The sequence below is a fragment of the Osmerus mordax genome, chromosome 18, assembly GCF_038355195.1.
Source record: "Osmerus mordax isolate fOsmMor3 chromosome 18, fOsmMor3.pri, whole genome shotgun sequence".
NCBI classification, from domain to species: Eukaryota; Metazoa; Chordata; class Actinopteri; order Osmeriformes; family Osmeridae; genus Osmerus; species Osmerus mordax.
In genome coordinates this window covers 5608421-5636272 of record NC_090067.1, presented here as the reverse complement: position 1 = coordinate 5636272, position 27852 = coordinate 5608421, and the positions used below count along the sequence as shown (strand labels likewise).

Sequence of the window (27852 nt, the reverse complement as noted above, 5' to 3'; positions counted from 1 at the left end):
ATGGAATTGCGGTTGGGAGTTAGGGCTTCCTTGGTCCTGCTCATTCTGGCCCTAACCCTCTCAGGAGAAAGGGTTTATGCCCAAAGGGCAGGTAAGACCAGCCGTACTTACAAAGGATGAATGAGAATCAAACGGAAGGATCAAAATATGACTTACTTGTTAATATTAATTACTAACTACTTACTTGTTTTTCTCTTTTAGGGTGCAAAAATGTAAATTATGACCTGGTGTTCATTCTGGATACCTCCTCCAGCGTGGGAAAGGAGAACTTTGAGAAGATCAGACAGTGGGTGGCTAACCTGGTGGACTCGTTTGACGTGGGCGAGGAAAAGACACGCGTCGGTGTGGTCCGTTACAGTGACAGGCCTACTATAGAGTTTAACCTAGGGAGATTCAAGACAATGGAGGAGGTGAAACGAGCCGCCCGCAACATCCGCTACATTGGAGGGAATACAATGACTGGGGACGCTATCAGCTACACGACCAAAAACATCTTCACCGAGCGGGCCGGGGCCAGGCCTGCGGCCAAAGGCATCCAGAAGGTGGCCATTCTCGTGACAGACGGCAGAAGCCAGGATTACGTTCTAGAACCTTCCAAGGAAGCCGCTAAGGCAGGGATCCGCATGTTTGCAGTGGGCATCGGGGAGGCACTTAAGGAAGAGCTGGAGGAGATCGCGGCGGAGCCAAAGAACGCCCATGTTTTCCATGTGACTGATTTCAATGCCATCGATAAGATCAGAGGCAGACTGAGGAGGAGGCTGTGTGAGAGTGAGTCATCACTGATTATTCACCAAAAGTTATAGACACAAGAACAACCAGGAAAACTGTCTACAGTAGATCAGCAGAACGTCTAAGTTACGGGATTGGTGTTCAAAAGAAGACCTCAAAGCCTTAGATAAGTGTTGAATCTAAATCTCTCTGAACATGAGTCCCATTTAAATCCCACTCTAAACGCTTAACCATACATTAAGACCCTGACCAAAACCCCACCCAACACCTTTCTGCAATTACACGCACAATATCACTCAGCTTGTTCCCTTGGGCCTGCTTCGTCCTAACCTTCCTGTCACTGACAGGGTGTTATATGTTTGAGGTGGGCGAGATGCAGAAATTGCTTGTAAATGACAGTTCTCTAACCAAGACATTTTTGCGGCCAGTTGCCCCACCAACTGCCGGGTTAAAGTTTGGTTAGGAGGTGCTGAACACTGGATAGTCTAACTCTAAGCTATTCTAACCTCAATGTCTACTCCAGAGTACAACACAACCTACCCAGCAAAGAAGTTGTTCCAGAGAAAAGAATCAATCGTTATTTTTGTAGCCACTGTAAATAATTCTGAAAACAATAATACAAGTCTCTCAATATCATGTGGCCTTTAACAACACTTAAAGTGGAGAAGTGTGTGTCTGTATGTTTAGGCGGAAGAGTGGATGCTCCACACTCCAGAGTTTGCATTCCCAACTAAAATTAGCCGGACAGGATAGCAAAGGATGCCTGGAGTCTTGGCCACAAACTGTAAATAAGGATGTTTAAATGCTACAATTATACTCCTGTCACTTGGGATTATGGTTTCATCCTACAGAGATAAGTATTGACAGTTGGCTCTAATACTACATTGTTACAGTACTGGGTGATGGTGGCAATCACTCCCTGGAGAAAGTATCCTGACTTACTCTGTAATTAGAGCCTTTCTTCTTTATTTCAATCAGGTGACCTTGTAGAGTGACACTACACCGTTTGAGTTTGGCAGAGAGCTTTTAGATTCATTTTAAAACCCTTAACCCTTAACCCTGACCTTGTGCTTTGAGCCCACACATTCCAATGATCTTCCACTAACCTTTTGAGTGCGTGAATCATGACGACTTGTCATAATGGTTCATACCTTTGGGTATTTGTGGGACATAGCTGCATTCCCGGGACAGTTTTAATGCTTTAATCTCTTGGATAACCAAGTTTACATATCTAAGAATATCGATGGTCAGTTCAATGGGCACACTGAGTACTACAAGTTATTTTCGCTCATAAAATTACAGTTCTTATGTTTCAAGTGGGCCCCACACTGCAGTTTAACATCTACGTCATTGGTTTTCACCTTTCATCTACCACATCTCAACCAAAAGTATAGAATTTTGTAAACAAACCAATGCCCATGCCTTCAATTAAGGTTAAAAGATGTCCTTGTCATTTAACATGCATAAATAGTTACACTAAAATAGTTTAAGAATGATACAATGTAAGATCTTATATTTATCCTCACGTAATACAGGACAATACATTTCAGTGCAAAGGGTTTTAAGTTACAGTAGCTTCCTGTAAGAACACTGGTATAGCAACACATGACCTCATGTGACCCTTAATTTCATTCACAACACAACATCATACAGAGCAGTTGTTGTAATAGACAATAAGCTCATATGAATATAAACCCTTACATTACAGACTAAAATAGGCAAAATGCTAATGTAGAAGTCACTTGGTACTGTATACACTCATACTGCAGATTAAGTTGAAGTTTGAAGGTGATAAGTCTGTGACTAAGCAGTAGCTTCTGATATGAAAAACCAACACCAAATGAGTGTGCCCTTAAAGTTTAAAGCCCTGTATTTCTTCAATTTTAACTTGCAAGCTCTCTAAATTATAGCCTCAGAGCCACAAACCCAGGGAGAAGCTCGGCTGTTTAGCATGCTCAGTTTGAGTTACAGTGTCATCTTAAAACACAGTGACGCACAGACATCCATTCACAAGATAGCACCCAGGGTTATAGCACATTTTAACTAACTACATGTGTGTGTCTATAAGGACTAAAGACTTGAAAGTACAGTTAGAAGTATATTTTACATTCTTGTAAGATTGATGAAGATCTGAACAATACACAACAAGGACACAGAGCAGGTAATAACTGAACATGACCCCCCCCCCCCCCCCCCCGCAATTAGCCACATCAAATAAACAAATGGGCTTTACTGGTCTGTTTTCAGATAAACATATTCACATGTTTTCTAGTGACACTCACAATAGGAAGAATTTCCCAAGGACGAATTTACATGACTAATTTAATCATGCAAAACAGGTCAGTGTCAATAGAGTCGTCTGTAGGAAAGTGATTTTACAGTCAAGTTTAATTTTATTTTGGCTAATTAACAAAGTCATTCCAAGCTGTGATTAAAGTTAATTATAGGGTCTGATGCTGCGTGATATCAGGTACAAAAAAGGCTACAGAAGCTTGAGTGTCAGCCTACTGCAGCCCTGTATAAAGCACAAAGACAGACAGACAGAGACAGACAGACAGAGACAGAGACAGAGACAGAGAGAGAGAGAGAGAGAGAGAGAGAGAGAGAGATAGAAAGAGAGAGAGAGAGAGAGAGAGAGAGAGAGAGAGAGAGAGAGAGACAGACAGACAGACAGACAGACAGAGACAGAGACAGACAGACAGAACCACACATTTACTGCTTGGTGCAAGTGAAGTGACTCTGACAACAGATGTACAAGTTGCATGAAGCAATGCGGGGCGGGGAATGTAGGGGAAAAACAATCTCTTTGCTATTTACTTCAACTGAGCCTGCTCCTTAGTAGTAAATGCGGGAAGTTTCCCGCAAATAGAAAATTGTCCTGCTTCCTGCGCCAATGTAAACGAATCCTGATGGTGTTCCCTTTCTCACTGTCACCACTGGCATCACTTGGATGGCCCAAGCCTCTGAAAAATGTGTGTGTGAGAGTCTAAAACTGTCACCGCTGAGGCCAAAGCATGTGCCCACTACTCTCCTGGAACCATGGTCCCCACATCTTCTCTGCCTGATTGTGCCATACTTTCTCTGAGGTATTTCCAAACAGAGATACTGCAGTCTTTCAACTGGCGACTCCTATGCAAGAATTACTATCCAACATTATGCGGTCTGTTCAATCAAAATCATGAACAAACCTCACAACTGACACAGTTCCAATGGTGGATGACAGTCTTTGCCAACCGAAGTCTTGTGTTTGTGTTTCAGATGTACTGTGTCCAAACATGAAGGTACAACCAGACCGTTTCAAACCCAACAGCACCAGTTATGGACTTCAGGAGGTTCCAGGTAAAATGTTTAAATGTATTCAAATTCTTTCCACCTTTTTTACAATTGTGAACAAAATGGCTGATATGCGCTTCTGACCAAAAGATGATAACCATAGTAATGGATATATCGTACAACACAAATGTTTTTGTCTTCAAGGATCCAGATGTTGAATGAATTGTTTTCATTCATAAATTACTATACCAGCTTCTCAATCACATCTGAACTTGAAAAATGCTTGGGAAAATGTCTGCACCCTAGTACTTATGCGGATCCATTTCTTTTTATCAGAGAAACCCCAAAAGCCTGATCATCTTTTCATTTTCAATGCCAGGATAATAACATTTAATTTATTATTCTCAGGAAGCGCATCATTTTGGGTGTTTTCCATTGAACATGCAATTGCTATCTGTAAATAATGTAGCTGCTTTCAAAGGATAATTAATATGACATTATGAGCAGATTCTTTTTGTCTGCAATACCTGTGGCTGACTTTCTGAGAAATGTAGGGAAGCGCTTAACCAGATAAGTAGGATGTTGTCTTGAGGCCTTTGGGGATCTCAGTTCCTGTCTATACCTCCCACTCACATTCATCACACTAAGAGAAAAAACAGACCCACACAGGGATGTCTGACTGCTACAATGTCTTTACATAGAAATGAAGGGAACTGTCAAAAACAGCCAAAGTTTCTCTCTCTCTTTAACAACACAGACTTCAAAGTCATTACTGGTATTGTTAATTAAGCTGCTGGCAACACCAGTATTAGTCTCACTGCCAAAACATTAATTGACCTAAAAACCTTTTGGCAGTAGCTGCATCAGTGTCTGTACTTGCTACAGGAAGCACAAATGTCAGGCTATTGCATCACTCATATTTTCGAAACATCTCCAGAGGCAGTTACGAATCAACAGTGTATATGGCAAAATAAATGAGTCTGTGTTTGAAGCCACTGAGTTGTCAGTCATTGCAGGAAGGATATCAGGTTGTTGGTCACAGTAGGCACGTCTTACTGTCAACATTTGTCAGCTGAACATTCAAATGGTATTGTAGTGGAACGTTTTGTCTGTCTCCACTGGAACGATATGAATATCTGACATTGTTTATAATGAAACATAGATGACACAGCCAACAGATGTTCGTTATTCAATCAGGTGGACACTACATCATAGACCTGTGACTGTCATCAGTACATTTACAGTAGGGACACATAGAGTATGTCTTAAGGATCTATTAGACAGAAGGCAATCGCTGATTGTGATCAACATACAGTAGGCCCAGTAAGTGCCAAGCGAGGCTATGGAGAACGACATGTAAGGTGAACGAGTGCTGGATTTAAACCTGAGGAATTCTGGCAAAGCAGCTGTTTGATTCTGATGTGTAAGGCAAGGCAAGTTTATTTGTATAACACATTTCAACAACAAGGCAATTCAAAGTGCTTCACATAAACAAACACATCAATTCAATAAGATTCAATAACATTCAATAAGACATTAAAAACAGTCAAAAAGCTAAAAATGAAATAAAAGTTGCAGAGCAGTTTAAGAAATAAAATGCAGGAGTGAGATGCAGAAATTGATATCCTGTAGACGACAACGTTTATGGTTACTTCTGACTAGACAAATATCACATTCTGAGCTCAGTGCTAATTATGCGGTTATCCCTTTGCTGTAAACAGCAATGATGGAAGGAGAAATCAAAATGAATCACTGCAATCCAAGGTTGTTTTATGAAGTGTCTGGAAAAAACAACAACATAAATTGCAAGTCGTGAAATTATCTTATTTGTGAAAATCCTATACAATATTGAACTTACAGGAAGTCAGTGAAGGACTCAGGGTATTATTTCTCAGTATTACTTTAACTGTGTAGGCTGGCAACATTCATGCTCTAAGAAGCCTGCATACAGATATCCTATGTATGATATGCAAGGGAATTGGAGGTCTTGGAAGTCCAGTCAGTGTCAATCACTTCAGCAGCGCGTGACATAAGGAACGCGTTACAGTTGGTTGTTTGCTGTTAGCCTCTTTGTTTTTTGTCTGTCAGTGAGCCCATGCAACTAGATGAAGTTAATGGCATCATATGCTGTAGAAGCTTGTAACTTTTCAGAGGGGAAAGCAACCTGTGAATTTGAGTTTTCTGATCCATAACATGTGGAGTCTGGTGTGACCAACAGTGAATACTGAAAGTCGGAAGACAAAGTGTTGTGGTGTCCCTAGGCAGTCTAGAGCCAGGCTTCCATCTGTTCACATCAGAAGAATGCACTCTATACGGTTGGTTTTCTCAGTCAGTGAACTCATCTGGCTTTCCCGCGGTGATCGCCCCATTGGCCTTTTTTTCTTCTTCTTTTTTTGGCTGTTCAAAATAACTTTTGGGCTTGATTATACACTTTCTGCTGCCAATCCAAATTACAGGTCTGCACTCGAGCTCGTCCCTGAAAGCCACAGAAACAGCACGGACAGCATTTGCATGATGCACGGCGACAACCCAAAAAAACGGAGTCAGACCCCGTAAAAACCTCTCCACTGAATAGGTAGTGGCCATCACTTCAACTCACCCAGAAGGAAAAGCATCAGACACAGTCCTGTAGCTCATGCTTTATGATCTGGAGTGCAACGTAACAATTGTCAGAAGACCAAACATCACTGGAGGTAGTCTAGAAATAAATCTGGGCAGTTGGCACTACCAGCTGGCCACAATATGAGTTTAGGTGGCAGGGCTTTCACATGTTTATCGGCCACATGTTTTATGTTATTTTTCGCTTTGTTGCTGGCGGCAGCCTGTGCATTGCCACCTGTTTCCAGGCTATTTACAAAGATCTGAGCAAGCGTTTGCATATTGCGCTCTCACATTACTGCAGTCATAATGATGGGCTTCATGATCTGCCTGAGAAAGCTGAATCAAAAAGTATCACACAGACGTGCCTTGTTTCCTGAATGGGTATAAATGATCAATTGGACTGTCGGTGTGAACCTGACTTACTGATTCTAGCTACAGTCCTACACCATGATAAGGGAAGTCTACATATATATGACAACATCTTCTTAATGCTGACAGAACAAACTGGACACATCTTTAAGAAAAGCCTGAAGTACAAACATTTGACCCACTTTGTTGCTAACAGAGCCCTTCCGTGACTTTCCCAGTAAATCCAAGCCAAACTATATGGCCATTTCCCTCAGTGAGATGAGATCACATGTAGATAAACTGGCCACATTGGTAAACGCCTGGTCACTGCCGGGATTACCATAGCAACTTGTTTGTTGAATAAGGGAGTGCCCTCTTTAAACTACCTTTATATAGCGGGGTGGCTTACCCAGAAAACCTCAGCCATTTAAAATGACATGCATGCTGCTGGACAACACACACACACACACACAGACACTGGACAACCAAGTCATAATTACATATGGTAGCTTTTTAAGGCATCAGATGTATTTAAGTCATCTGGCAGCTGATAAATTGCAGACCAGAACATAATCAGTGAGTCTGATATCTTGACTCTGTTTTCCATGAACTAGCATTTGTTTGAAAGTAGCACAAGAAAAAACACGCAGGCCTTCATTGAATATCAAAGCCGTAAAGCTTCAAGAAACTTACCTTTCTGAGAAATGTATATATTACGTTGTCTTCATCGTGGATAGCTCAAACAAAGCCTGAATGAGACACAAAAAACGGCAAAAGGGAGTGTTACTAATTCGTTCCAAGTGCCCCATCTAGTGGTGTCCAGTGGGAACAATGAACAATTGTTCAATTTGACTCATCAACATGTTCTGTTTCCCGTGCTGAAGGATTTGACCTCATGGATTACTTCAAAGTTGATGACGTTTTGGGAACAAGAGTCGACGAGGGTCAAAGCTCCTACGTTCGTCTGGGGACCATGCCCATTGTACAGCAAACAGAGTAAGCACATGAGGAAATATTTCATATGCCTTTTGGACACCCACACCAGGGCCTACCTTTTTGTAGTGTGTTCTTGTTTTTGACCACACAGACCAGTAGAATAGCTTAATTTGTCTTTTCTGTGACCTACATAAATCATTCAAAACACATGCATGTTAATAGCTGAGAGAAAGACTAAATAAGCCACACAGAGGAATTTGAAAAACTGACTGTGACTTAATGATTTTTTGTCCTTTCTTTGTACAGAGATGTATTCACCCAAGGCTTACCAGATGAATATGCCTTTGTGACAACATTCAAATTCAGAAAGACCTCACGAAGGGAAGATTGGTACCTCTGGCAGATTTATGACAAGTATGGTATTCCTCAGGTATGTTGTATTTTGGAGGGTAATGGCCAAAGGGGTTTGTACCTTGTGAAGCAGCTATATTCGGGCCCATCAAGTTAGCAAACCCTTCTTGTTTTAAGTTAACCTCAACCCATTTTAGACTGTTGTTTGTAAAATTATGCAGCAGTATTTAAAATGCACAAAATTCCCCTCTCTTTTTGCTAGGTGTCTATCCGTCTCGACGGTGAAAACAAGGCAGTGGAATACAACGCTGTAGGATTGACCAAGGATGCAGTGAGAGCTGTGTTTAAGAATTCAGAAGTGGACAACCTATTTGACCGCAACTGGCACAAGATTGCTCTCAGTGTAGAGGCGAAGCAAGTGACCCTCTTCCTGGACTGCAAGAAAATCCAGACATTGCCCATAGAGGACAGGGAGGATATCGACATCCAAGGGAAGACTGTCATTGGAAAGAGGCTGTACGACAGTGTACCAATAGATGTGAGTCCCCTTCCCTGTATTGTACATTTAGCAAATGCACAGAGATGGCCCATTTGTCAGTTTTGATTTTCTTCTGGAAAGTAAGAACGAGGAAACTGAAATGCGTTTGAATGTCTTCCGCTTTCCCTCCGTCCAGTTTGACCTCCAGAGGATGATGATCTACTGTGATTCCAAGCATGCCGAGTTGGAGTCCTGCTGTGATCTGCCCACTGGGCCGGTGAGTGCACCTGGGTCCCGTCAGTCTGATGCCTGGCCTTCCACACTTCCCTTTATTCTGGCCCCCATCTCAGTGTTCCTTTCAAATCCAAGATATGTCATTCACACTGGATTGTCTTAGGCAGTTGAACCAAGGTAGATCGTTTTGTTTTCTGCAATTGTGTGGGCATCACGAGTGGAGCTGATGAGTGATATTTCGGTGCCCTTTCAGTGCCCCAAGCAGGTGGTGACAGAGGCACCCCCTGTGCTGATTCCCACCCCCACCCCCACAAGTGGGGAGCAAAAAAGAGGACCCGAAGTCAATTGTTCCTGTCCCGCTGGTGAAAGGGTACGATGCCTACTCTGCAGGCCGGTGTCCACTTTCTGTCGAAAAACAGTTTTTCTACCAGCTTGTAGTTATGAAAACTTGGACTTTTTGTCGTTTATTAGTTCCGAAGTTCCAAAGTTTTTATGTTTATTTTCTGCAGGGAGCGATCGGTGTACCTGGCATTGCAGGTCTCAAGGGTGAAAAGGTCAAATAATGCTCATCTTTAGTCATTTTTTTGTGTGGTAACAATATATTCGAATTCCTCGACCGATCTGTGTCGTAATGCCACATGCGTGCGTTTCCAGGGTGATGCTGGCAGTTTAGGCCCAGCTGGACCTCCTGGCCTGAACGGACAAAAAGGAGAAACTGTATGATAATCCTTCTGTGCTAACATCCCACTTCAATAAACACATTTGAATAAAAATAAACAATGCCACACATGTTCTAGCATGCTCACTGGAACACACATCATTGTCCCCTAGTGTGGACTATAGTACAACATTATTAGTCTTCGTAGTTTTACTTTAGCCAAGATCATTTTTATGATATTGCTCTCCTCATCTATAATATTATTTTCTGCTGTTTTCTCTCAAAAGCCTCGATAATAATTGATCCTTGTTGATTGATTATTTGCAGGGCAAAGTTATCTCTGTCAAGGGTGACAGGGGTCTCAAGGTAAGGTCATGGTTTTAACGGTCAAACTCCTCAAATCAATGCAATATAATACATACATACGTATCAACACGCGTAACTAATACTTGTCAGGCATCGACTGCCAATGTGTGCTGATAGAGACATAAAACCTCAGAAGCACTGTGAAAATACTTTGAGGGGGCGTCAAGGAAAATACTTAAAACTATATCATTGTTAGAATTACAGGACAGGTCACCACAGAGGATGTGTAACAGAGTTAAAGGTTGGCCCACACAGACGCTCCTCACGTCTGTCAAAAACAAATGCTCTGTGTAGTTTGGCAGTACCAGCTGAAAGCTTCAGTATATAATTTCTCCCTTTAGTCCAGAGCTCAGGCATGTATCATTCGGGAGTCCAGAGAGTTATACTTAAAATGGTTGTGTGGGCTGAAAACACAGGCCCAATGGCCTATTCCTGCTCCATATTCACATGCTTTTTGGACTTGGTCATTGTGGTGTTGAGAGATTCACCTCAATAGTGTGGTGTTGGATGTTTGATTGTATATCTTTGTATTGACTTTCCACTTCACTGTGATCAAGTCTAAACTCTCATATCATGCACTTAGGCTACGTCGACAAACAAGCAGCCTGCTTGACTACATAAGACATTATACTTCATCTGGAATTTTCTCGACATGTTTAGCACTGACTGGCCCAAAATTAAAAATTAAAAGCAACACTTTACAATGAATTCTAATAAATGACAGGCTAACATATTGATGTGCATTGAGGAGTTTACTGCTAAAACAGCATGAAACTACAAACTCCTAAATGTTTGTGGGCTGTTCTTTTTCTGTTCGATCTTTCGGTCTATCTACTTTGTCTGTTTTTCCAGCCTCAAGCTTTCTGTTTGTTCTGGGTAACATTACAAATGATGAAAACCCTGACATTGGTGTGCTACACCCTGACGCGTAACTCACTCGCACTTTCTAAAAGGTGAAAGTTAATATATCCTTCTCCACTTATGTATAATTGCATCTTCAGCAAGCTAGAATCTCTAAAAACCACTTTCCCTTGCAGCAAGGGCACATTTTTGGTTAGAGTTATATAATTTCATTAAAGCTTGTAGTATAATGAAGTTATTTAGTTCATGGTCTCTTTGATGAAGAAGTGATGTGTGTTAAAGTAAAGCGTCTCCCATAGTAATTAAAGGGCAGCTTTCTTTGACTTGTGAAGTGGTTTATGAAGTACAGTAAAGTCCTTGGTTGGCCAAGGTTTGGTGGTACCATGTAATTAACATCCTTTTCAGTTTTATTCTTTAAAGTAAGGGAAACTCCTCAGCACAGAAAATGACATCAGAGTACAAACCAAAACGACAACGTTTAAAGACAATAGAAATCCATTGACCTTGAGGTGCTGAGGTGTTGAGATTGTCCCTTACTGCATGTGTGAACTGACCTCAGTGGTGATTGGTGAACCAAACCGACTGACATCCACATAGTTTGGCCCTTGAACCATTGCTCAAAAGTCTTGTGTGTGAATGTCCTAGTCTCTTTATGTGCTTTGATTGTTTTGAATGTGAACGTAGTATTCTTTGTTTTTCTTGTTCGGTTATTTTGTCATATTGCGTGTAAACCAGTTCTCTAACAGTTGTTTACTAAGCTGTGTTCAGTGACTTAACCTTGTTAACCCTGTTTTCTCACAGCATGTTGTCGTTTTGAACGTGTTTGTCCCAACACACAGACCCTTCAAATTAAATATGTACCAACCAAAGTCAACACCTTTCTTTTTCTCCACAGGGTGACAGTGGCAGTAAGGGCTCATTAGGTGATAAAGGGCAAAAAGGAGAGAAGGTGAGGAGTTTAGACTTCTGCCCGAAGCCCATTTGAATGCTGTGCTTTCTGAAAAATAATCACTTTTCTGAAAAAAATCTAAGTTGGTTAAAATCTCTCACAGGGAACCAGTGGAGTAGCTGGATTTGCTGGAAAACAGGGCGAGAGAGGCACCAAAGTAAACACCGTTCTCTTTACATCATTATTTGATTACAGTGGAAAGTCTACCATCTAATTGTATTAACCACAATTCATGTGACAGGGTGAAGCTGGGGCTGCAGGTGACCCAGGTCTGCCTGGCCCATTGGGACCAAAGGTGAGTGAGCGGTCTTTCATTCAGAATGACTTCATCGTGATCTCCAGCTTAGTTGGAAGAATTGTGGGTATTTTTGCAATTTAACAAAGCAGACAGCATGTTTTCGGATAGTCTGTTTTTGTATTAAAGACGTTCTTGTTGTGTTAGTGGGCGTACTTACTTCAGACAGACAAATACCTTTCTGCCTGTTATCGATTTCAGGTGAAATGTGACTGGCTTGGTTTACCTTCCCTGGAAAGTAGACCAAATAGTAGATTAAATAGTTGGAGAGAGGAAAGAAGGTGGAGCACTGATGGGGTCGGCCAATGATCTGTGACCACACAGTCTCTGTCCGAGAGCCCGATCCAAAGAAAAAGGCAGAACTAGAGTAAATGATAGCCCCCCTATTCACTACTGAGTACTGGAAAGATGAACGACTTTAACACATGTTTTCCCCATAACAAACTAAATAATTTTGGACTTACGATTTAGAAACACTCCAGGAAAAGCTTGGATGACAAACAGGTCATATACCCTGACCAGTAGCAAAGAGAATGAGAATGAGGTCACAAGTCAAGGTCAGCTCCGAGGGTGTTCTAACCCAAGGTCTCCATGGTGACAGCTGTTGTTGCTGTTCTGGGCGTTTATGGGCCTACATGATCTATGTGCATCCAAAGTTAGTTGAACCCTGTCAGAGCAAATAACATTACAGCTGTTTAATCTGTTTCAAGGTGCAAATGGTTTAGTCAAACCTTAAGTTTATGTATGTTGGCATTTATGTTTGAATGTTTGATCCTATTGTTCTCTTTGTTCAGGGAGTTCAAGGAGATTCTGGACCTATTGGCACACCTGGACCCAAAGGTGTTTCTGTGAGTACAGCATACTACAATCTGCCAATTAAAATAAAATAAAAGAATTATTGGGTTTTATCTTGACCCTCATGACTGTGCTATTTTATTCAACATTAGGGGACCAGTGGTGTGAAAGGAGAAAAAGGAACATCAGGAACAAGGGTAAGTTCTGTCCGAGCCTACATACCTAAATTCCAGAAAATCTGCAGTAGGCCCGGGTTATTCATGGCTTTCATGTAGTCAAGCAGTGGTTATTCATGTCTTTCATGTAGTCAAGCAGTGGTTATTCATGTCTTTCATGTAGTCAAGCAGTGGGCTCTCCATCCCTGAGAGGGTTAATTCCATAAGCCAGAGAGAGCACATTCATCCCAGAGGAAGGGGGAACTTAGAGGAGTAATGGTGCAAACAGATGTGCTTCCTTGATGCACTCGCCAAACTTCCTGTCTGGGACCTGAGGGGGCGTTCCACTCAAATATGGTTCTTTCAGGGCTACTGCAGCATGTGTCGAAGGCTTTCTGTGGATATCTAAGAACATACTAAAATATACACTCTCACTTCATCGTAAAAAAGTGTTGTTCACAATTTATTAATCTGTGAAAGTATGAAATTGCTAATAAACCACATCTGTGACTGTGAGATCTAGCTTTGTTCATATGTGGAGTGGGTGCCTTTTGATCATGAATTTATTACAGGTTTGAGAATGTTTTGTCTTCGGCTGTACAAACTCTTGTAACTTTACTGTTCACTTGTAGTGGAAGAACTTGAGAAACATCAACATGTAATCCATGCACACAGGAAGAATACACATACATTATAGTATGCCAGTCAGAAAGAAATGTGTTTAATTCCTGTGAAGAAATTCTGTCAGGATGTCTCTGCAGGTCCTTGTCTTAGTACACGACACAAATATGTTAAGCACATGGACAGTCATGTCCTGACTTTAAATCATGTAGCAGGTTCTGAAAGCATAACATTGGGCTCCATGGAACTGCTCTTGTTTTCGTGCATTCAGAGCAGCCGTGCAAAACCCACCAGTCCCCCAGTCAGTCAGCTTCCTGGGGGGTGAGGCCTGGAGAAACGCTCACCTCAGCTGAGGTGACAGGGGAAGTGGTTAGACAGAGGGGGGCATAGGGGTGAGGCTCGGGTCAAGGGGCCTGTACTGTATGTTAGGAAACCTGACTGACACACATGTGTAATGTGAATCATCTCCTACCAGCTGCTAAACTGCCAAATGATAAATACATGTTGCTACACAACATGGGTTTGTGTTCTTGTTCCTGTTTCCTGTGGAATGTGGATTTCTTTGAACTCATCCTTGTTTCCTAGGGAGATGCAGGTCTGGATGGATTGCCTGGAAAGCCTGGTGTTTCTGGTAAAGATGTGAGTTATCGAGTTGCCGTTCACCCGAGAAGAATGAGGCACTTATCTTATTGGCAGTTACCTGTCTATTTGACCTTCTTTTTGTTGAATAGGGTTTGAGAGGACTGATTGGTACACCTGGGCCCAGCGGCATCAAAGGGGATAAGGTATGGTCTCTCATCTGTACTTATTACACCTTTTCTGAACAAAAAATAACATATTTTAGAGCATTCTGTAGAAGTGAAGAGCTGCCAGCGTCTCCAGTCTGCTGTTCTTAGTTTATAAGTCACTGTCTCTATTTTCCAGACATTCTTCTTTTGCTTTCCCTATTCTAATCCAAGGCAGCCTCCTTATTTGTCTGACACAGAAGATAGCTGAGCTCATCTGTCTGTCAGTAATTACTGACTGTGCAGTGTACATGTTTACAATCTCTCACTCACTCACACGCACACACACCACTCACACACAAAGAAATCATCTTGTGATTTACCGCACCTTTTGAAAGGGGGTTTCTTACTGTTTAAATGTTCCCTCAGGGAGAGAGGGGCCTGGCCGGGTTACCTGGAGATGTGGTAAGTCCCCAAAAATATATTTAAATGTCAGGTACACTAGCATTTAAATAATCTTAAAATGTATCTACTCGGCTGACATGTCTTAACAACACTTTCTCAACAGGTTCAAAAAGAAGGCTTGAAAGGAGAAGCTGTGAGTTAATACAATTATTATTCTTATCTGTCCTTTTTTTCTGTGTCTATTAAACAAACAATTTACTTCTGGAATATACTGTCTACTGAACTGTGAGAACACTGAACTGTGAACGTTATTAGAGGACCTACGTACATACGTTGTGCCAGATGTTCACAAATTTCCTGTCTTGACTGTTTTTCAGGGGCCCCCTGGCCCTGCTGGCCCCCAGGGACGAGACGGACCCCCAGGGCCTCCTGTAAGACTCACGTTTTAAGACTCACCTACTCAGCTAAAGGACTCAACTGTCCTTTATTGAAAATCTATAGTAGCAGGCGATTAATGTCTGTCAGTGAGCTTGTACTTACTTTCAAAATGTGTTTTTCTCTTTAGGGTGAACCTGGACGATTAGGCTTACCTGGTGAGCCTGGAGAGTTTGGACAAAGGGTAAGTGTTTTGAACACAAGATTATTCATCTTATTCTTTTCACATAAGAAACTGCTAGTGGTACGTTTATATGTTGGAGGCATGGGAATAACCAATGCAATTCTTCCACCACAATCATCAGCAGAATCAGATACTGTAAATGTCACATGTTCAGCAACCCCTTTTTTCGGGTAGAAATTTGTAGTCATAGCTACTGAATGTTCTGTAGGTTTTCCAGCAGGGTAATCAGAAGCAGTAGGTTCCTCAGCAGGTACACAGAATGTGCCGTGCAGAAAGTCTCCAGAGTAGATAATGGACCTGCACTGGATGCAGAAAACAGACCAAGAGTTTGACCTATTTCCTCACCTTTTTATTTTCTCTGGCTTGATTCGCCAGTGCTTCTGCATTTAAAAGTGCCTCAGTGTATTGTTGCTGTGAAGCCCAGCGTGGCGGGGGGCTGGTCTGAGTCTGTGAGGAGGATGTGAGCTCACTGAAGGGTGCTAGCTGTGATAATAGGGATGTCTGCTCGACCAGCGGGGCGGACAGAACCAGCTGAGCCGGCCGCTTGGCTGACCAGGCACGGGACGAGACGCTCTGACGTTCACTGTGGCCCTCATCAACAGTCATCTGTGTCCCTCCCCGGAACTGAGAACTGTCCACCCACCCATGTCCTTGTGACGGCACAGGCCTTCCAGGTGAAACACATGCAGTGTCGCAGGACAGCCTGCAGAGGGCGGCATATTACAGTTGATATGGAAGTCTTTGAAAGCAAATCGGTGGTGGTGGTTCAACTAAAGTAACTAGATGGTTTGTTACACTTCCCACACATCTGGGAAGTTGACCTTGGAAACTGTTTGTAAAAGGGCAGGCACTTTCAAAACATACTTGGTAGGTGATTGGGTGAACAGTCATCGTCTATCACCGTCCATCATGGGCTAACTTCAACCCAGCTCGCAGCTACCAGTAGTTCCTCATATGATGCTGATTGATCAGAACCGCTGTGGTTCGGGATCAGATGAATAACTCGGAACTTGGCAAGATGGATTATTATATTAACTTTCTCGCAAGGTTACAACTACAGGGCAGGTGCCTATATTATTATCCTGTAGTCACTCGAATGTATGCCCCGCCTCATCATGTTGGTGTTTGGCCATTTAAGATGTATCTGTTTCTTTACAGGGAAAGAAAGGAGAGAGTGGATTACCAGGTGTTGATGGCCTACCTGGATCCCCTGTAAGGAGACTTTGATTTTTTTTAATATGGCTGCCATTCCTTCCATTCCAGTCTATGCATTTTTATCTGGGCATCTTGGCGGTTTTTAAGTACTCACTGCAGACCACAGACATCCCTGACCTCTCTCTTAACAGTATCTCCAATAAACAGTAACTTAAGGAAATTGCACAACTCAGGACCTACACTCATGCACATTGCCATCAATATCCCATATTGCTACGAGAACAATAATTACTGCCCCTACTTTCGCCTGTGGTTTAAAGTTGCAAAGATTGTACATCCCTACACTGCCCTCTAGTGGTGGATGAAAGGACATACTATTACAAACGTCTGCTAGACTGATGACAACCATGTTTATTGATGGTATTTTATCACTTATCAACAGGGTGCACAGGGTCCTCCAGGGCAACATGGAAACCCTGGACAAACAGGTCCACCTGTAAGTGGGTGAAAGACAACACAGGACAAGATTTACAGTCGTCCTGCATTCACTCAAATCACTTCTTCCTTATACTAGGTTACTATACTCTATTTGGAAACGGTCAACCTTCTTTTCATTCTTCCTTATTAAGGGTCTACCTGGTGAAATTGGATTTTCTGGTAAACCAGGGGAGTCAGGAAAAGCCGTAAGTTCATGCTTCCTCATTGTCGGTTCCAGGATTACTCCCACCATGGTTTTGATGCTTTAACGTTTTATTTCCTCTCACTGAAATCCTTCTTTGTTGTTTTTCTAAGGGTTTGCCTGGTAAAGATGGCCTGGATGGTTTTCCAGGAAATGATGGGGCCAAGGTCAGTTGCTCTCCCTATTCCTTACTGTTCACATTAGACCCCACTTTGGAGACCATTAAACATTTTTCTACACAATAATGTACATGCATGGATACATAAGTACATACATACACACAGAGATATGTAACTTTAACTTACCTTTCATAATGTTTTCCATCACTACAGTTTTTCTTTTTCTTGATTAACATATTTACCACACCCTTCTGTTGAAAACCAAATGATCATCTTCCCTTATATCTCCAACAAGGGATCTCGGGGAGAGTCTGGAACAGATGGCTTCCCTGGTAAATCTGGACCTAAGGTAAAGTGCCACTGCTCAATGAACCTGTCTAGCAGTGAGAGCACTCACTCCAGTCAGTGGATTACTGATTATCTCAATGTGTTTTCCGATGAGTCATTCCGATATCTGTGTTGCACTTTCAGGGTGATGATGGACCTCCTGGCCCCAGAGGGCCTCCAGGAGAGAGGGTATGTTCGTGTCTGCCCACTTATGTTACAGCAGTATTCCAAGCTAAGAATTTCAGGAAATTGGTCACCTGATGCCCCCTTTGTCTCGTGTCTGTGTGTGATGTTGCAGGGAGAGGGGGGTCTACCTGGACAACAAGGTGTTGCTGGGCCAAGAGGAGAGAAAGGAAGCCAGGTGGGTTCGGTCTCCGACCACATTTGAAATTGTTGACATTTGACTCATTTAGCGACGTACGTTGACACCCATTTCAAAATCTCTTCACTGTGACGGTGTTGAAAAGCACCATATTCTCCTCAGCTAATTTACTTTTAAGGATGTCTCTGTTTTATCCTGATGTCCCTCGTTTTAGGGTGACAGGGGAAAAGATGGTTCTTTCGGGCCAAAAGGTGACAAAGGAGACAAGGTGAGAGACAGTTTGTGGCAGGGACAGCATGTGCTGCTCATTATGTATTTAAATACATCGCTACATCAGTTCACCCTAATGAAGGTGTAATGAGTTCATTAGTGTTAGTCAGTGATGGTGCACTAGCTCCCCTGTCTCTCTCCTCAGGGTGATACAGGATGTAATGAGTTCATTAGTGTTAGTCAGTGATGGTGCACTAGCTCCTCTGTCTTTCTCCTCAGGGTGATACAGGATCCAGAGGGGCTCCTGGGATACCAGGAAACGTGAGTCGTGTTGGAGGATGTTGATATAATAATCCTACTTAATTAACAGACAGTAACACCAACATGCAGCGTTGCTCATCACGAAATTGCATTTTCAAAATGGCGTATGCTGTATGACATATAAAACAGTTGTGTGTTTCATTTTCTCGTAGGTTGCCAATGTAATTCCTGAGCCTGGTGAACCAGTAAGTGCAATACAACATTACAATGTAATAAATAATAAATTAAAACAATATCTTGTTTCTATGAGGAAGAATTGTTCAATGTGGCAATCCAAAACTATGATAGCTGTATGCATTTGCGCAACTGTAATGTGCAACTGTACTGAGGGAACAATTAAAAATGAACATTACAGCATAAAGTTAATGTTTGCAATAGTGCATACATATGTCAGTTTTAGCTGGATGTGATTGTTTATTTGTAGATGGATTCAGCATATTGTATTCTCTTCACAGGGTAAACCTGGAGAGCAAGGTGTAAAGGGAGAACAAGGAAAACCAGGAGACTTGGTGAGTTGTCACTAATGTAACAATGTCTAAATCTTTCCACTAGATGTCAGAAGAGTCTAGAACCTGTAAATGAAACTCATATGGAAGGTGGTTCAACATGCTACACTGACATAAGCCTTGCCACCTATCCTACATTTCTTTAGCTATTGTTCACTCCAAAGTTAAATTCAACTGCGATTGATTCAAGGAAATAATTCCAGGCTAAACAGGTGGCCCTCTCCAAAAATCAAATATCTTGTCATTGCTAACATTAGTCATCTATTTGTTCATGTAAGTATTTACTGTACACAGAGTCGACAATGTACAGGCACTAGCTAACTTATTTTTGTTCTTTAAAGGGTCCACGAGGGTTGCCTGGTGAACAAGGCTTTAAGGGACTGCCTGGGTCTCAGGTAAACATCTTATTCCTGATACTGTACACCTGCATTAGTTGTAGCACTACCGTATACAAATCATTATCAACCAAATATTATAATTGATCAAATGCCATGACATCAATGATAATTGTACTAGCTTGTTCAAAAAGTATTGTTATTACAATGATCTTTCTTGACTTCACCCCAGGGTCCGAAAGGTGACATCGGCCCCAAAGGCGAGACAGGGCGAGTGGGAGATCCGGTGAGTCTGGGTTCTGTCTTACCATTGTGATTGTTTGTGTTATGATATTCTGACTTTGTCGACTGTTGTTATTGACTTTCATTGTGCTCTCAGGGTCCTCCTGGTTTGACTGGTTCTCAAGGCTCTCGCGGACTACCAGGCAACGTGGTAGGTTGATTTCCTCGGAACTGACGTTTTTGGCAGATAGAAAATTCATTGGATTACAAATGCATGCGATCCATACTGCCTTTCTTGACTTTCACCTTTGTGTTTCTAGGGAATCCCTGGAACCCTCGGGCCTCCTGGCCTAGCAGGACAAAGAGGAGACAGGGTGGGTCACCTCGTCCTGTCTGAATCCAAATGTCCCATTTGATCAAAGTTAGAACCATTATAGTTGGAACAGATACTGTATAGGGTAGAATAAGTGCGACCTTTGATTTTTACAATTGATTTGATGCATAGCCAGTGCCACATGCTATGTTTCTATGTGTAGATGTAAGGACTTCATGCCAAAATTGGATTTCACAGCAAGCATATTCTAAACTCACCCACATCTTCTCTGGGTGTGCTGGTGCATTGTCATGTTATCCAGGCTCACACCTCAGTCATTGCATCTTTATTCCAAGAGTGGAGACTGGAACTCTCAATATAGAACAGGGCCATCTCTTTTCTGAGTCACTGGCTCTTTGCATGGTGATGTGTTGCAGGGAGAGCTGGGAAAGGACGGACGTGCAGGCCCCCCGGGGGCCCCTGGAGAGCCTGGTGTAGTCGGACCTCCTGGGCCACCGGGGAAGGGAAAAGACGGACTGAATGTAAGTCATGAAATAAAAAATGTTGTATCTCACTTGCAAATGTGCTAAGGTAGACTGGCACATCTCACCTTGGCCTTTCAATGACGTGAAATAGTTTGAATTCTCTCTTCTGAATCAAGCAACTGCGTCACTTACAACCTCAATCTCGAAAGTACAGTACCTTACTGGTACGGAAAGTCCGTAATAGTACAGGCTGAGAGTGCTGGATCAGCTTAGGGAGTTTAATACTGGCTGCTGGGCATGCTGTATTAGCACAGGTTCACATGGCAGGTATACCAGTGACTGGAGTAAGCATATTTCAGCCAAACCTATTTAATTTTTTCAACCACAAACATATGGTGACAGTGCTGAAAAAGCAAAAACACAAATAGTACACCGTTTAAATGGATCACATTAAACTGTTGTGGGCCTCAGCAGGGATGTCCACACGCACCCTTTTAACTGTTGTCAGGTGCAAGCCAATAATATTCAACCCCGCAGGCAACAATACACAAGTTATACATGAACAAGGATGTTACACTTACAATTCAGGCTGGTTTATGTGAAAATTGGAGGAAATGTTATTGCTGTCAATCTTTAAATCTGTTTAGATCTTGCCCGTACGTAGGATAATTGTTTGGCAATTTGTAACTTTTCAGGGGGAACCTGGACCACTGGGAATCCAAGGACCTCCTGGACTTAAGGTGTGTGGGAATAGAGGATGACAAGGGGGTAGAGAGACTGGCCTGTTTAGATTGTTCCTGGAGGTGGCCTATTGGCATGCATGGCAACTCCCATCCACTTTTTTTTGCACGTATAAGAAAACAAATCAATTTTTCAAAAGGGAACAAAAGCAATTTGTGTGACCAGCCCACTGTGACCATGCCAGAACTTTCAAGTGAGGAAGAGAGGGGTTTTGTGTTAGAGGGGGCAGACAGGGAAAAATCACACTGCACTAGTGTTGTCAGACCATCTACCATGATCACATGTCACAATTACCATACACAAGTTGGTTTGAGAATTATTTTGAGAGAGATGAAAGCAAAATTGTTATTTGTGAAACTGGCCTCCCCAGAAGCCCGACATCTAAGCCATGTCCTTCTGAGACGCAGGAATTATTTTATGTCAACCATAATGGACAGTGGTTTTGGGCTAGTAACTTTGCAACCATTCTGTCTTTTTATACATTTATTTTGTCCAAATGAGAGGACGTCCATACTTTCTGTGTGATGGGATGTTATGACCTCAGGAGTATGTGTTATGGTAGTCAGTTAATTCAATGATATAGCAATGATGCTAATAACATCAGATAATGCGAGAAACTGACATCGATTTGATTACTTTCTAGGGTCAACCTGGATCACAAGGACTGCAGGGGTTGCCAGGAGACAGGGGTGCCCAAGGAGAAGGCAAAGTTGGCCCCCCGGTAAGAAGACACACTCACTCATAATAATACATTCAATTTGTAAAGTAGATACTCAAAGAGGCTTCTCACAGGGTACATAAAAAAATACAATGTAATATGCTTGAACAGAGTACACATAGTCAAACTGTTTGACATGTTTTGATATATATCTAACCTTTCTAGGGAGCCCCAGGGCCCAGAGGAGAACTTGGATCTCAGGTAAGTATCATTGTGATGTTTAGAACTTGGCACCACTAGGACTTGTCAGATGTACGACTACATTGTATTTTTGTTTTTATGATTCAGGGCATGAGAGGACCCACAGGGGTTGCTGGTCCTCAGGGTCCTGCAGGTCACAACGTACGTACACTGCATCAGCACACAGCTGAACGTCTCACCCTCTGTTGGCTTCGTCTCTCACCGCTCTCCTCTTCCACCTTGCGGACACTGAAAAACACTTGTACCATTAGGCCAACGAGTCCTCATTGGCAGTTTAAGATGTCCTTTGTTGATCACCTGGAGATAGTACCGACTTGGGTTGTGGGGTTGAAGGATGACAGCTGTGATTCACGTCTCTCCATTGTCTGGATTGCAGGGCTTGCCAGGAAGACCAGGGGACAAAGGACCTCAAGGAGAGCCAGTGAGTACACCCTGCTATTTGATGGGCAAGAAATAACTTTAGCAGCATGCCACAGTTCATTGTTAGGTCAAATCAGCCCCATTGAAGCATTGGTAGCCAGTGATCTGGTTCATCTGAACATGGTAACCGGTTCAACGTATGGTTATGTGTTTTCAGGGGAAGGCAGCAGACTTGTCCGATTTGAATCTGAAGGTGAGTGGACCTTGGCTTCTGTTATGCCCTCCATCTTGTTCAACAGTGCGTTCTTCACTCGAACAGACTCCTCCCCCACTGCCAAGTGACTGTGTTTCTTTCAGGATGTGTGCTCAGACTGTCCCCCAGGCCCCGCAGGCCCCCCTGGGCTCCCAGGAGCCCCCGGAGACAAAGGACACACAGGACCCCCGGGGAAAAACGGACAAGATGGCTACCAAGTAAGTAAGAACTTAACGAGCGACCGCGCTCATTTCCCAAAGCATGACTGACTCACCCTGTCTTACAAAAGTAGAATATTCACACCTCAGAAGAAGCATCGGCTTGGCTTGGACATCAATCATACTTGGGGTGAGCGACAGAGAGAGGCATCTGTGTCTGCATCATTAGGCTGGACTCCTCTGGGGCCAGTAGTGAATGATTAGGACGTGACTCCTCTTGATGGTCTGGCTCAGGGGTCTGGACACACCCTTTCAGCCGGACAGAGATTGATGAGCTGCTTTGTCATTATAGGGCCAGCCGGGCCCTAGCGGCCCCCCGGGCCCCTCAGGAGCTGATGGAACCAAGGCCAGTACCACACCCTCTCCACCATGCCCCTGACATCAAAACTAACGAGTTCAATATCAACAAGAGACCCAAAGACATAGCATGCTACAGCCTACGTCTTAGCATGCTACAGTATGTGCCTTGCACACTCAGGCCACAGACAGGTAATGTGAATGGTTTTCTCCTACAGGGTGTGAAAGGAGATCGAGGCCCTGGAGGAGCACCAGGAGACAAAGGTGAAAAGGTAGGACAGCTTCTTAATACTTAAGACTTCACTTTCTTGTTGTTGTCATTTGTTTCATGTTTATTTTTCAGGTCATGTCATGCCATGTTTGGGTATGTCACTACATCTATGTGTGTGTGTGTGTGTGTGTAGGGACACACAGGACCCCCTGGGCACCCAGGACCTGTTGGCATTGCGGGCCAACCTGTGAGTGCTATCACCTTTCACAAATAATGTTTCTTTTTTTTATTATCTTGTTGTACGCCTAGTTAATACGTTCACTTGTTTCATCTGACTTCCTCTTGTCCCGCCATCCAGGGTGCAGACGGCCAGCCTGGACCCATTGGCTCCCCGGGATCCCCCGGAGAAAAGGTCTGGTTAGCGTCACGATGCCACATGCTTGGGCTACCTATTACACACTTGTCTTCATTGTCGGAGCTTCCTCCCCTCTGGGGGGTGTGTCAACTGGGCCAAAGCTCCTGGCAGCATCGGGTATTAATCACCAGGGTTCTGAGACTGCGGCCTGTCTGTGTTTATGTTTGGCTTTACTAGGGCAAGGAGGGCCTCAAAGGCATCCAGGGACCTCCAGGTCTGCCAGGGTTGATGGTAAGACAACAATATTAATCAACGAGTGAGGATCGGTTTACGGGTCATGCATGGCGGTGTCGTATTAAGGCTCAATGCTTCGTTCTCCTGTTCTGCAGGGAATGGCTGGGAAAATGGGCAAAGATGGCCGACCAGGGGAACAGGGAGAGCATGTAAGTAGATGCTGAAGCTCAATTCATTGATATGTTGGTTTTTACGACGGTTGGGATCTACTGTTCGAGAAGTGCGTTGTTTCTTCGTGGAGCTTCAATGATGTGTCTCTCTGCAGGGTAAGCAGGGTGAACCCGGACCCCCAGGCAACAGTGGACTCAGAGGACTGCCTGTAAGTCCAGACCTGCCATCAGAATACTGATTCTATGTGGTTACTCATATTATAAAGATGTCAGTATGATTCACGTTCCTCATCTGTCCTCGCAGGGCTTCAAGGGCCACAGAGGAGAACCTGGGCAGCCAGGGTCAAAGGTCAGTGTGTCGACACCCATGTAGCAATATCCGTCTGTCACCGAAAATAAGATGAGTCAGGATCAAGACTAGCAATGTCATGTGCCCTTTTTGTTCCAAGCCAGCCCGCTCTTGTGAAATCCTACTGCACCTGCTGCTTTGTCATTGCTCATCTCACTCCCCTCAGGAAACGTTTCTGTCAATGCAAAAGTGTGACCAATACCATGGCTCATTAAAGACACCACTGAGTCACTGACAGCAGCCCCAGCCAGGTTCACAGCCCTGCGGCCTTCTCTGAACACCAGGCTCCAGTCTGACTGCAGACGACTCATTAGAGCAGTTTCCTGGTGCACTCACCGCCAAATCCCTCAGAGATAAGAGAGGATCACGCCGTGTCTAAATCATGTCAATCTCACAGATTTTATAGACTGGATCAGATGAATGTGGCACATAGCAATTCCCAGCACCATAAATCCATATATCCAAAGGGGTCAAGGGTAGATTTGAAACCCTTTCCCTCCCCTCCTTCGTCAATGGATTGTAGACTATTTTCTGTTGCATAACAAATCGATGGACTTACATCTGCGTTTGCCTCACACGCTAAACAGGGTGAAGATGGAAAACAGGGACTTCCTGGTCGGGAGGGCTCACCTGGAAAAGACGTGAGAGAAGCCATAATATTCACTTTGAAATGATGTCGCTATCAGTATGCAATAAGCGTGTGAACTGTCAGCATTTTGTTTGCTTCTGAAGGGTAACCAGGGAGCCTCAGGACCAGAGGGCCTCATGGGTCCAAGAGGAGAATCGGTGAGTCATCATCTACAGCCAACAACCTTTTGAGCTGATGGCTAACACACAGAAGCAGGTAGAGCACAGTGCCAGGCAGACGTCAGAGGAGACGTCTGAGACACTGATGACAGACTGTATTTTGAAATGTCACTCACATCTGTCTTTCTGTTTCCGCTGTCATTTCTCTCTCTCTGTCTTTCCAATCTTTCCTCTCTATTTCCAGGGCAAACCAGGTGAACCAGGTCCATCAGGGAAGCCTGGATCTCCTGGAACTCCAGTGAGTGAATCTATTCTACATTACAGGAGCATTTAATAATAGTAAATGTGAGGTGAATTTGCACGTATAAAGCAGACCCACAGGTCTCTTGTAAATATTAATATTAATCTGCTGCAGCTGGCATGTCCCACCGCAAGATTGTTTTACGAGACCTGAATCTAGCTTGTGCTACACTCCTAAGAACCTCAGCTCAACTTTTAATCTCACAGAATCCTTCGTAATGAGTGTGGCTGTTGGTATGCAGCTACAGTAGGCTACAGTAGACCATGTGCAGACCATGTGATAAGTCCCATGTCCTCCTGTTAAATACAGGGTCCATCCGGAGTGAAGGGAGAGCCTGGAAACCCTGGATTACCAGGCTTTAGTGGGCCAAAAGGACCTGCGGTAAGTAGGGATTTTGCTTCCTTTTACATGAATGTTATCACCAGTCTTCTTTATTATGTTCAGAATGATGTTCAGAGTGATGTCAGACCATAAGCAGATTTCAGATTTGTCCAGGTAATTCTGATGGGGTCAGGCTGGTTATTGAATTCAGAGTTACTTTTTGTCTTTTCGTCCAGGGTCCATCTGGTCCCATCGGCCCAGAGGGAAAGCAGGTAAGCAGCTGTTTAGAAAAAAAACAACAATGAACAAATAGTTTAGTTTATTATTTACTTAATACTCATCTCCTTGTCTCTTTCACAGGGGATGCAAGGCAGAGTGGGTGATCGGGGTATCAAAGGAGAGAGGGTGAGTGCAATAAAACAACAACTAAATGTCAGAGAGAAACAGACTATAACACCTGTAACCATCAAATCAAAATGTTTATTTGTATAGCCCTTTTTACAAGCAAGTCACAGAGGGCTCCACAGTTTCCCACCTCAACATAGGTCTACTGTGTTTAACACAGTGGCTGTAGTTCATATTTCAACACCATTTCAAATTGCACTGTGCTCTCTAGAAAAGCCAGACCACCAATTGTGACTGTGACCTTTTTCAAGGGCGATTCGGGTACCAAAGGAGATAAAGGCCCCACAGGAGACCCAGGTATGCCTGGTAACCCCGGAACCCCCGGCCGCAAGGGCCACACAGGGATGATGGGCATGTCAGGACCCCCTGGAGACTCGGGCCCCAATGGGCCTCAAGGATCACCAGGAAACCCAGGTCTTCCAGGCCCAAGAGTGAGTACCATCCTAACTCTCACTGCCCACATCAGAAACACCCTCACTGGGCCTGCCCTGGTGGGGCTGGTGAACATCACACCACCTGATACAATGTACAGATTAACTAATCACCCTGAGGTCTTCCACAGGGAGAGTCGGTGTCACTGGAGCAAATGAGACGACTCATACAGGAAGAACTGTCAAAGCAGTTAGATGGTAAGGCTCGTTGTCGATAGTGACTGTGGACTATTTTGTAATCTACCCGATATAATTATCCGTAATCTGTGTCTGTGTGCTACACCCCCCAGCCAAATTGGCGTACCTCATGGCCCAGGTGCAGCCAGCCCATGTGAAGAGCACAGCCGGTCGCCCGGGACCGCCCGGACCCTCAGGCAAAGACGGCAACCCTGGGCGAGCAGGGCCCCCCGGGGAGCCCGGCATGCCTGGCCAGAACGGAGGAGACGGCATCAGGGGACCCCTGGGCCCTAAAGGTACACCCACGACCTACTGGAGTTGAAGTAGAAGAAAATAGCTATAGAAGTGAATGCATTTGAATGCATTCCTTTATCATTGGCCAACCCTGTGGTATTGGGCAGTATCAAAGACCTTCTAATAAATGTATTCATCCCAGGTGAGAGAGGAAGCAGAGGAGAAAAAGGAGAAGTTGGAGTTGGACAGAGAGGAGAGATTGGTCCGGCTGGTCCCATAGGTAAAGTTCCCTGTAGGACTGTAGGAACATTCATCCATGACCGATATCACTGTGTCACTCTGTATCCTCCATGGGTGGGGATGACGTGCTAACTCTGAATGTCTCTGACCACCAGGGCCTGCTGGTATGCCAGGCTACAGTAAAGACGGGATGCCAGGGGCGGCAGGAACTCAGGGAGAGCCCGGGAACCCAGGACCCCACGGGCAGCCCGGGCCCACGGGACCCCCTGGCCAGTGTGACCCTTCACAGTGTGCCTACTATGCCAGCCTGGCATCAAGACCTCACACCAAAAATGTCAAAGGGGCCTAAAGAACACACACACACACAGACATCTTCAAGTCCAGCTATTTATGAACTGAGACTTGTTGGTATGAATCAAGAACTTTTCCCTTTTTAAAGAAGGCAGTGGGAACCTCTTCTGTTCAGAGGGCTCCAGCCAATGTGCTGCCGGTCAGA

The 27852-nt window shown here is 43.8% G+C and overlaps 1 protein-coding gene across 1 annotated transcript; it reads left to right on the top strand.

Moving 5' to 3' along the window:
- Window positions 1-27852, top strand: col22a1 (collagen, type XXII, alpha 1). The gene is made up of 64 exons (XM_067255735.1): window positions 1-91; window positions 202-768; window positions 3988-4068; window positions 7836-7947; window positions 8194-8317; window positions 8501-8776; window positions 8913-8993; window positions 9204-9320; window positions 9460-9504; window positions 9605-9667; window positions 9936-9974; window positions 11731-11784; window positions 11888-11941; window positions 12026-12079; window positions 12874-12927; window positions 13027-13071; window positions 14236-14289; window positions 14382-14435; window positions 14805-14840; window positions 14944-14973; window positions 15158-15211; window positions 15346-15399; window positions 16558-16611; window positions 16997-17050; window positions 17184-17237; window positions 17347-17400; window positions 17648-17701; window positions 17824-17868; window positions 17978-18040; window positions 18216-18269; window positions 18491-18532; window positions 18685-18717; window positions 18988-19041; window positions 19380-19433; window positions 19606-19659; window positions 19753-19806; window positions 19916-19969; window positions 20346-20450; window positions 21089-21133; window positions 21778-21855; window positions 22018-22053; window positions 22141-22194; window positions 22430-22474; window positions 22631-22666; window positions 22771-22884; window positions 23177-23230; window positions 23400-23453; window positions 23586-23639; window positions 23751-23804; window positions 23985-24038; window positions 24137-24190; window positions 24307-24360; window positions 24456-24500; window positions 25088-25141; window positions 25233-25286; window positions 25492-25545; window positions 25858-25929; window positions 26106-26141; window positions 26230-26274; window positions 26526-26705; window positions 26837-26903; window positions 26996-27178; window positions 27319-27396; window positions 27512-27852. The coding sequence occupies exons 1-64, from the start codon at window positions 1-3 to the stop codon at window positions 27703-27705; spliced, it is 4869 nt and encodes a 1622-aa protein (XP_067111836.1). The 3' UTR covers window positions 27706-27852.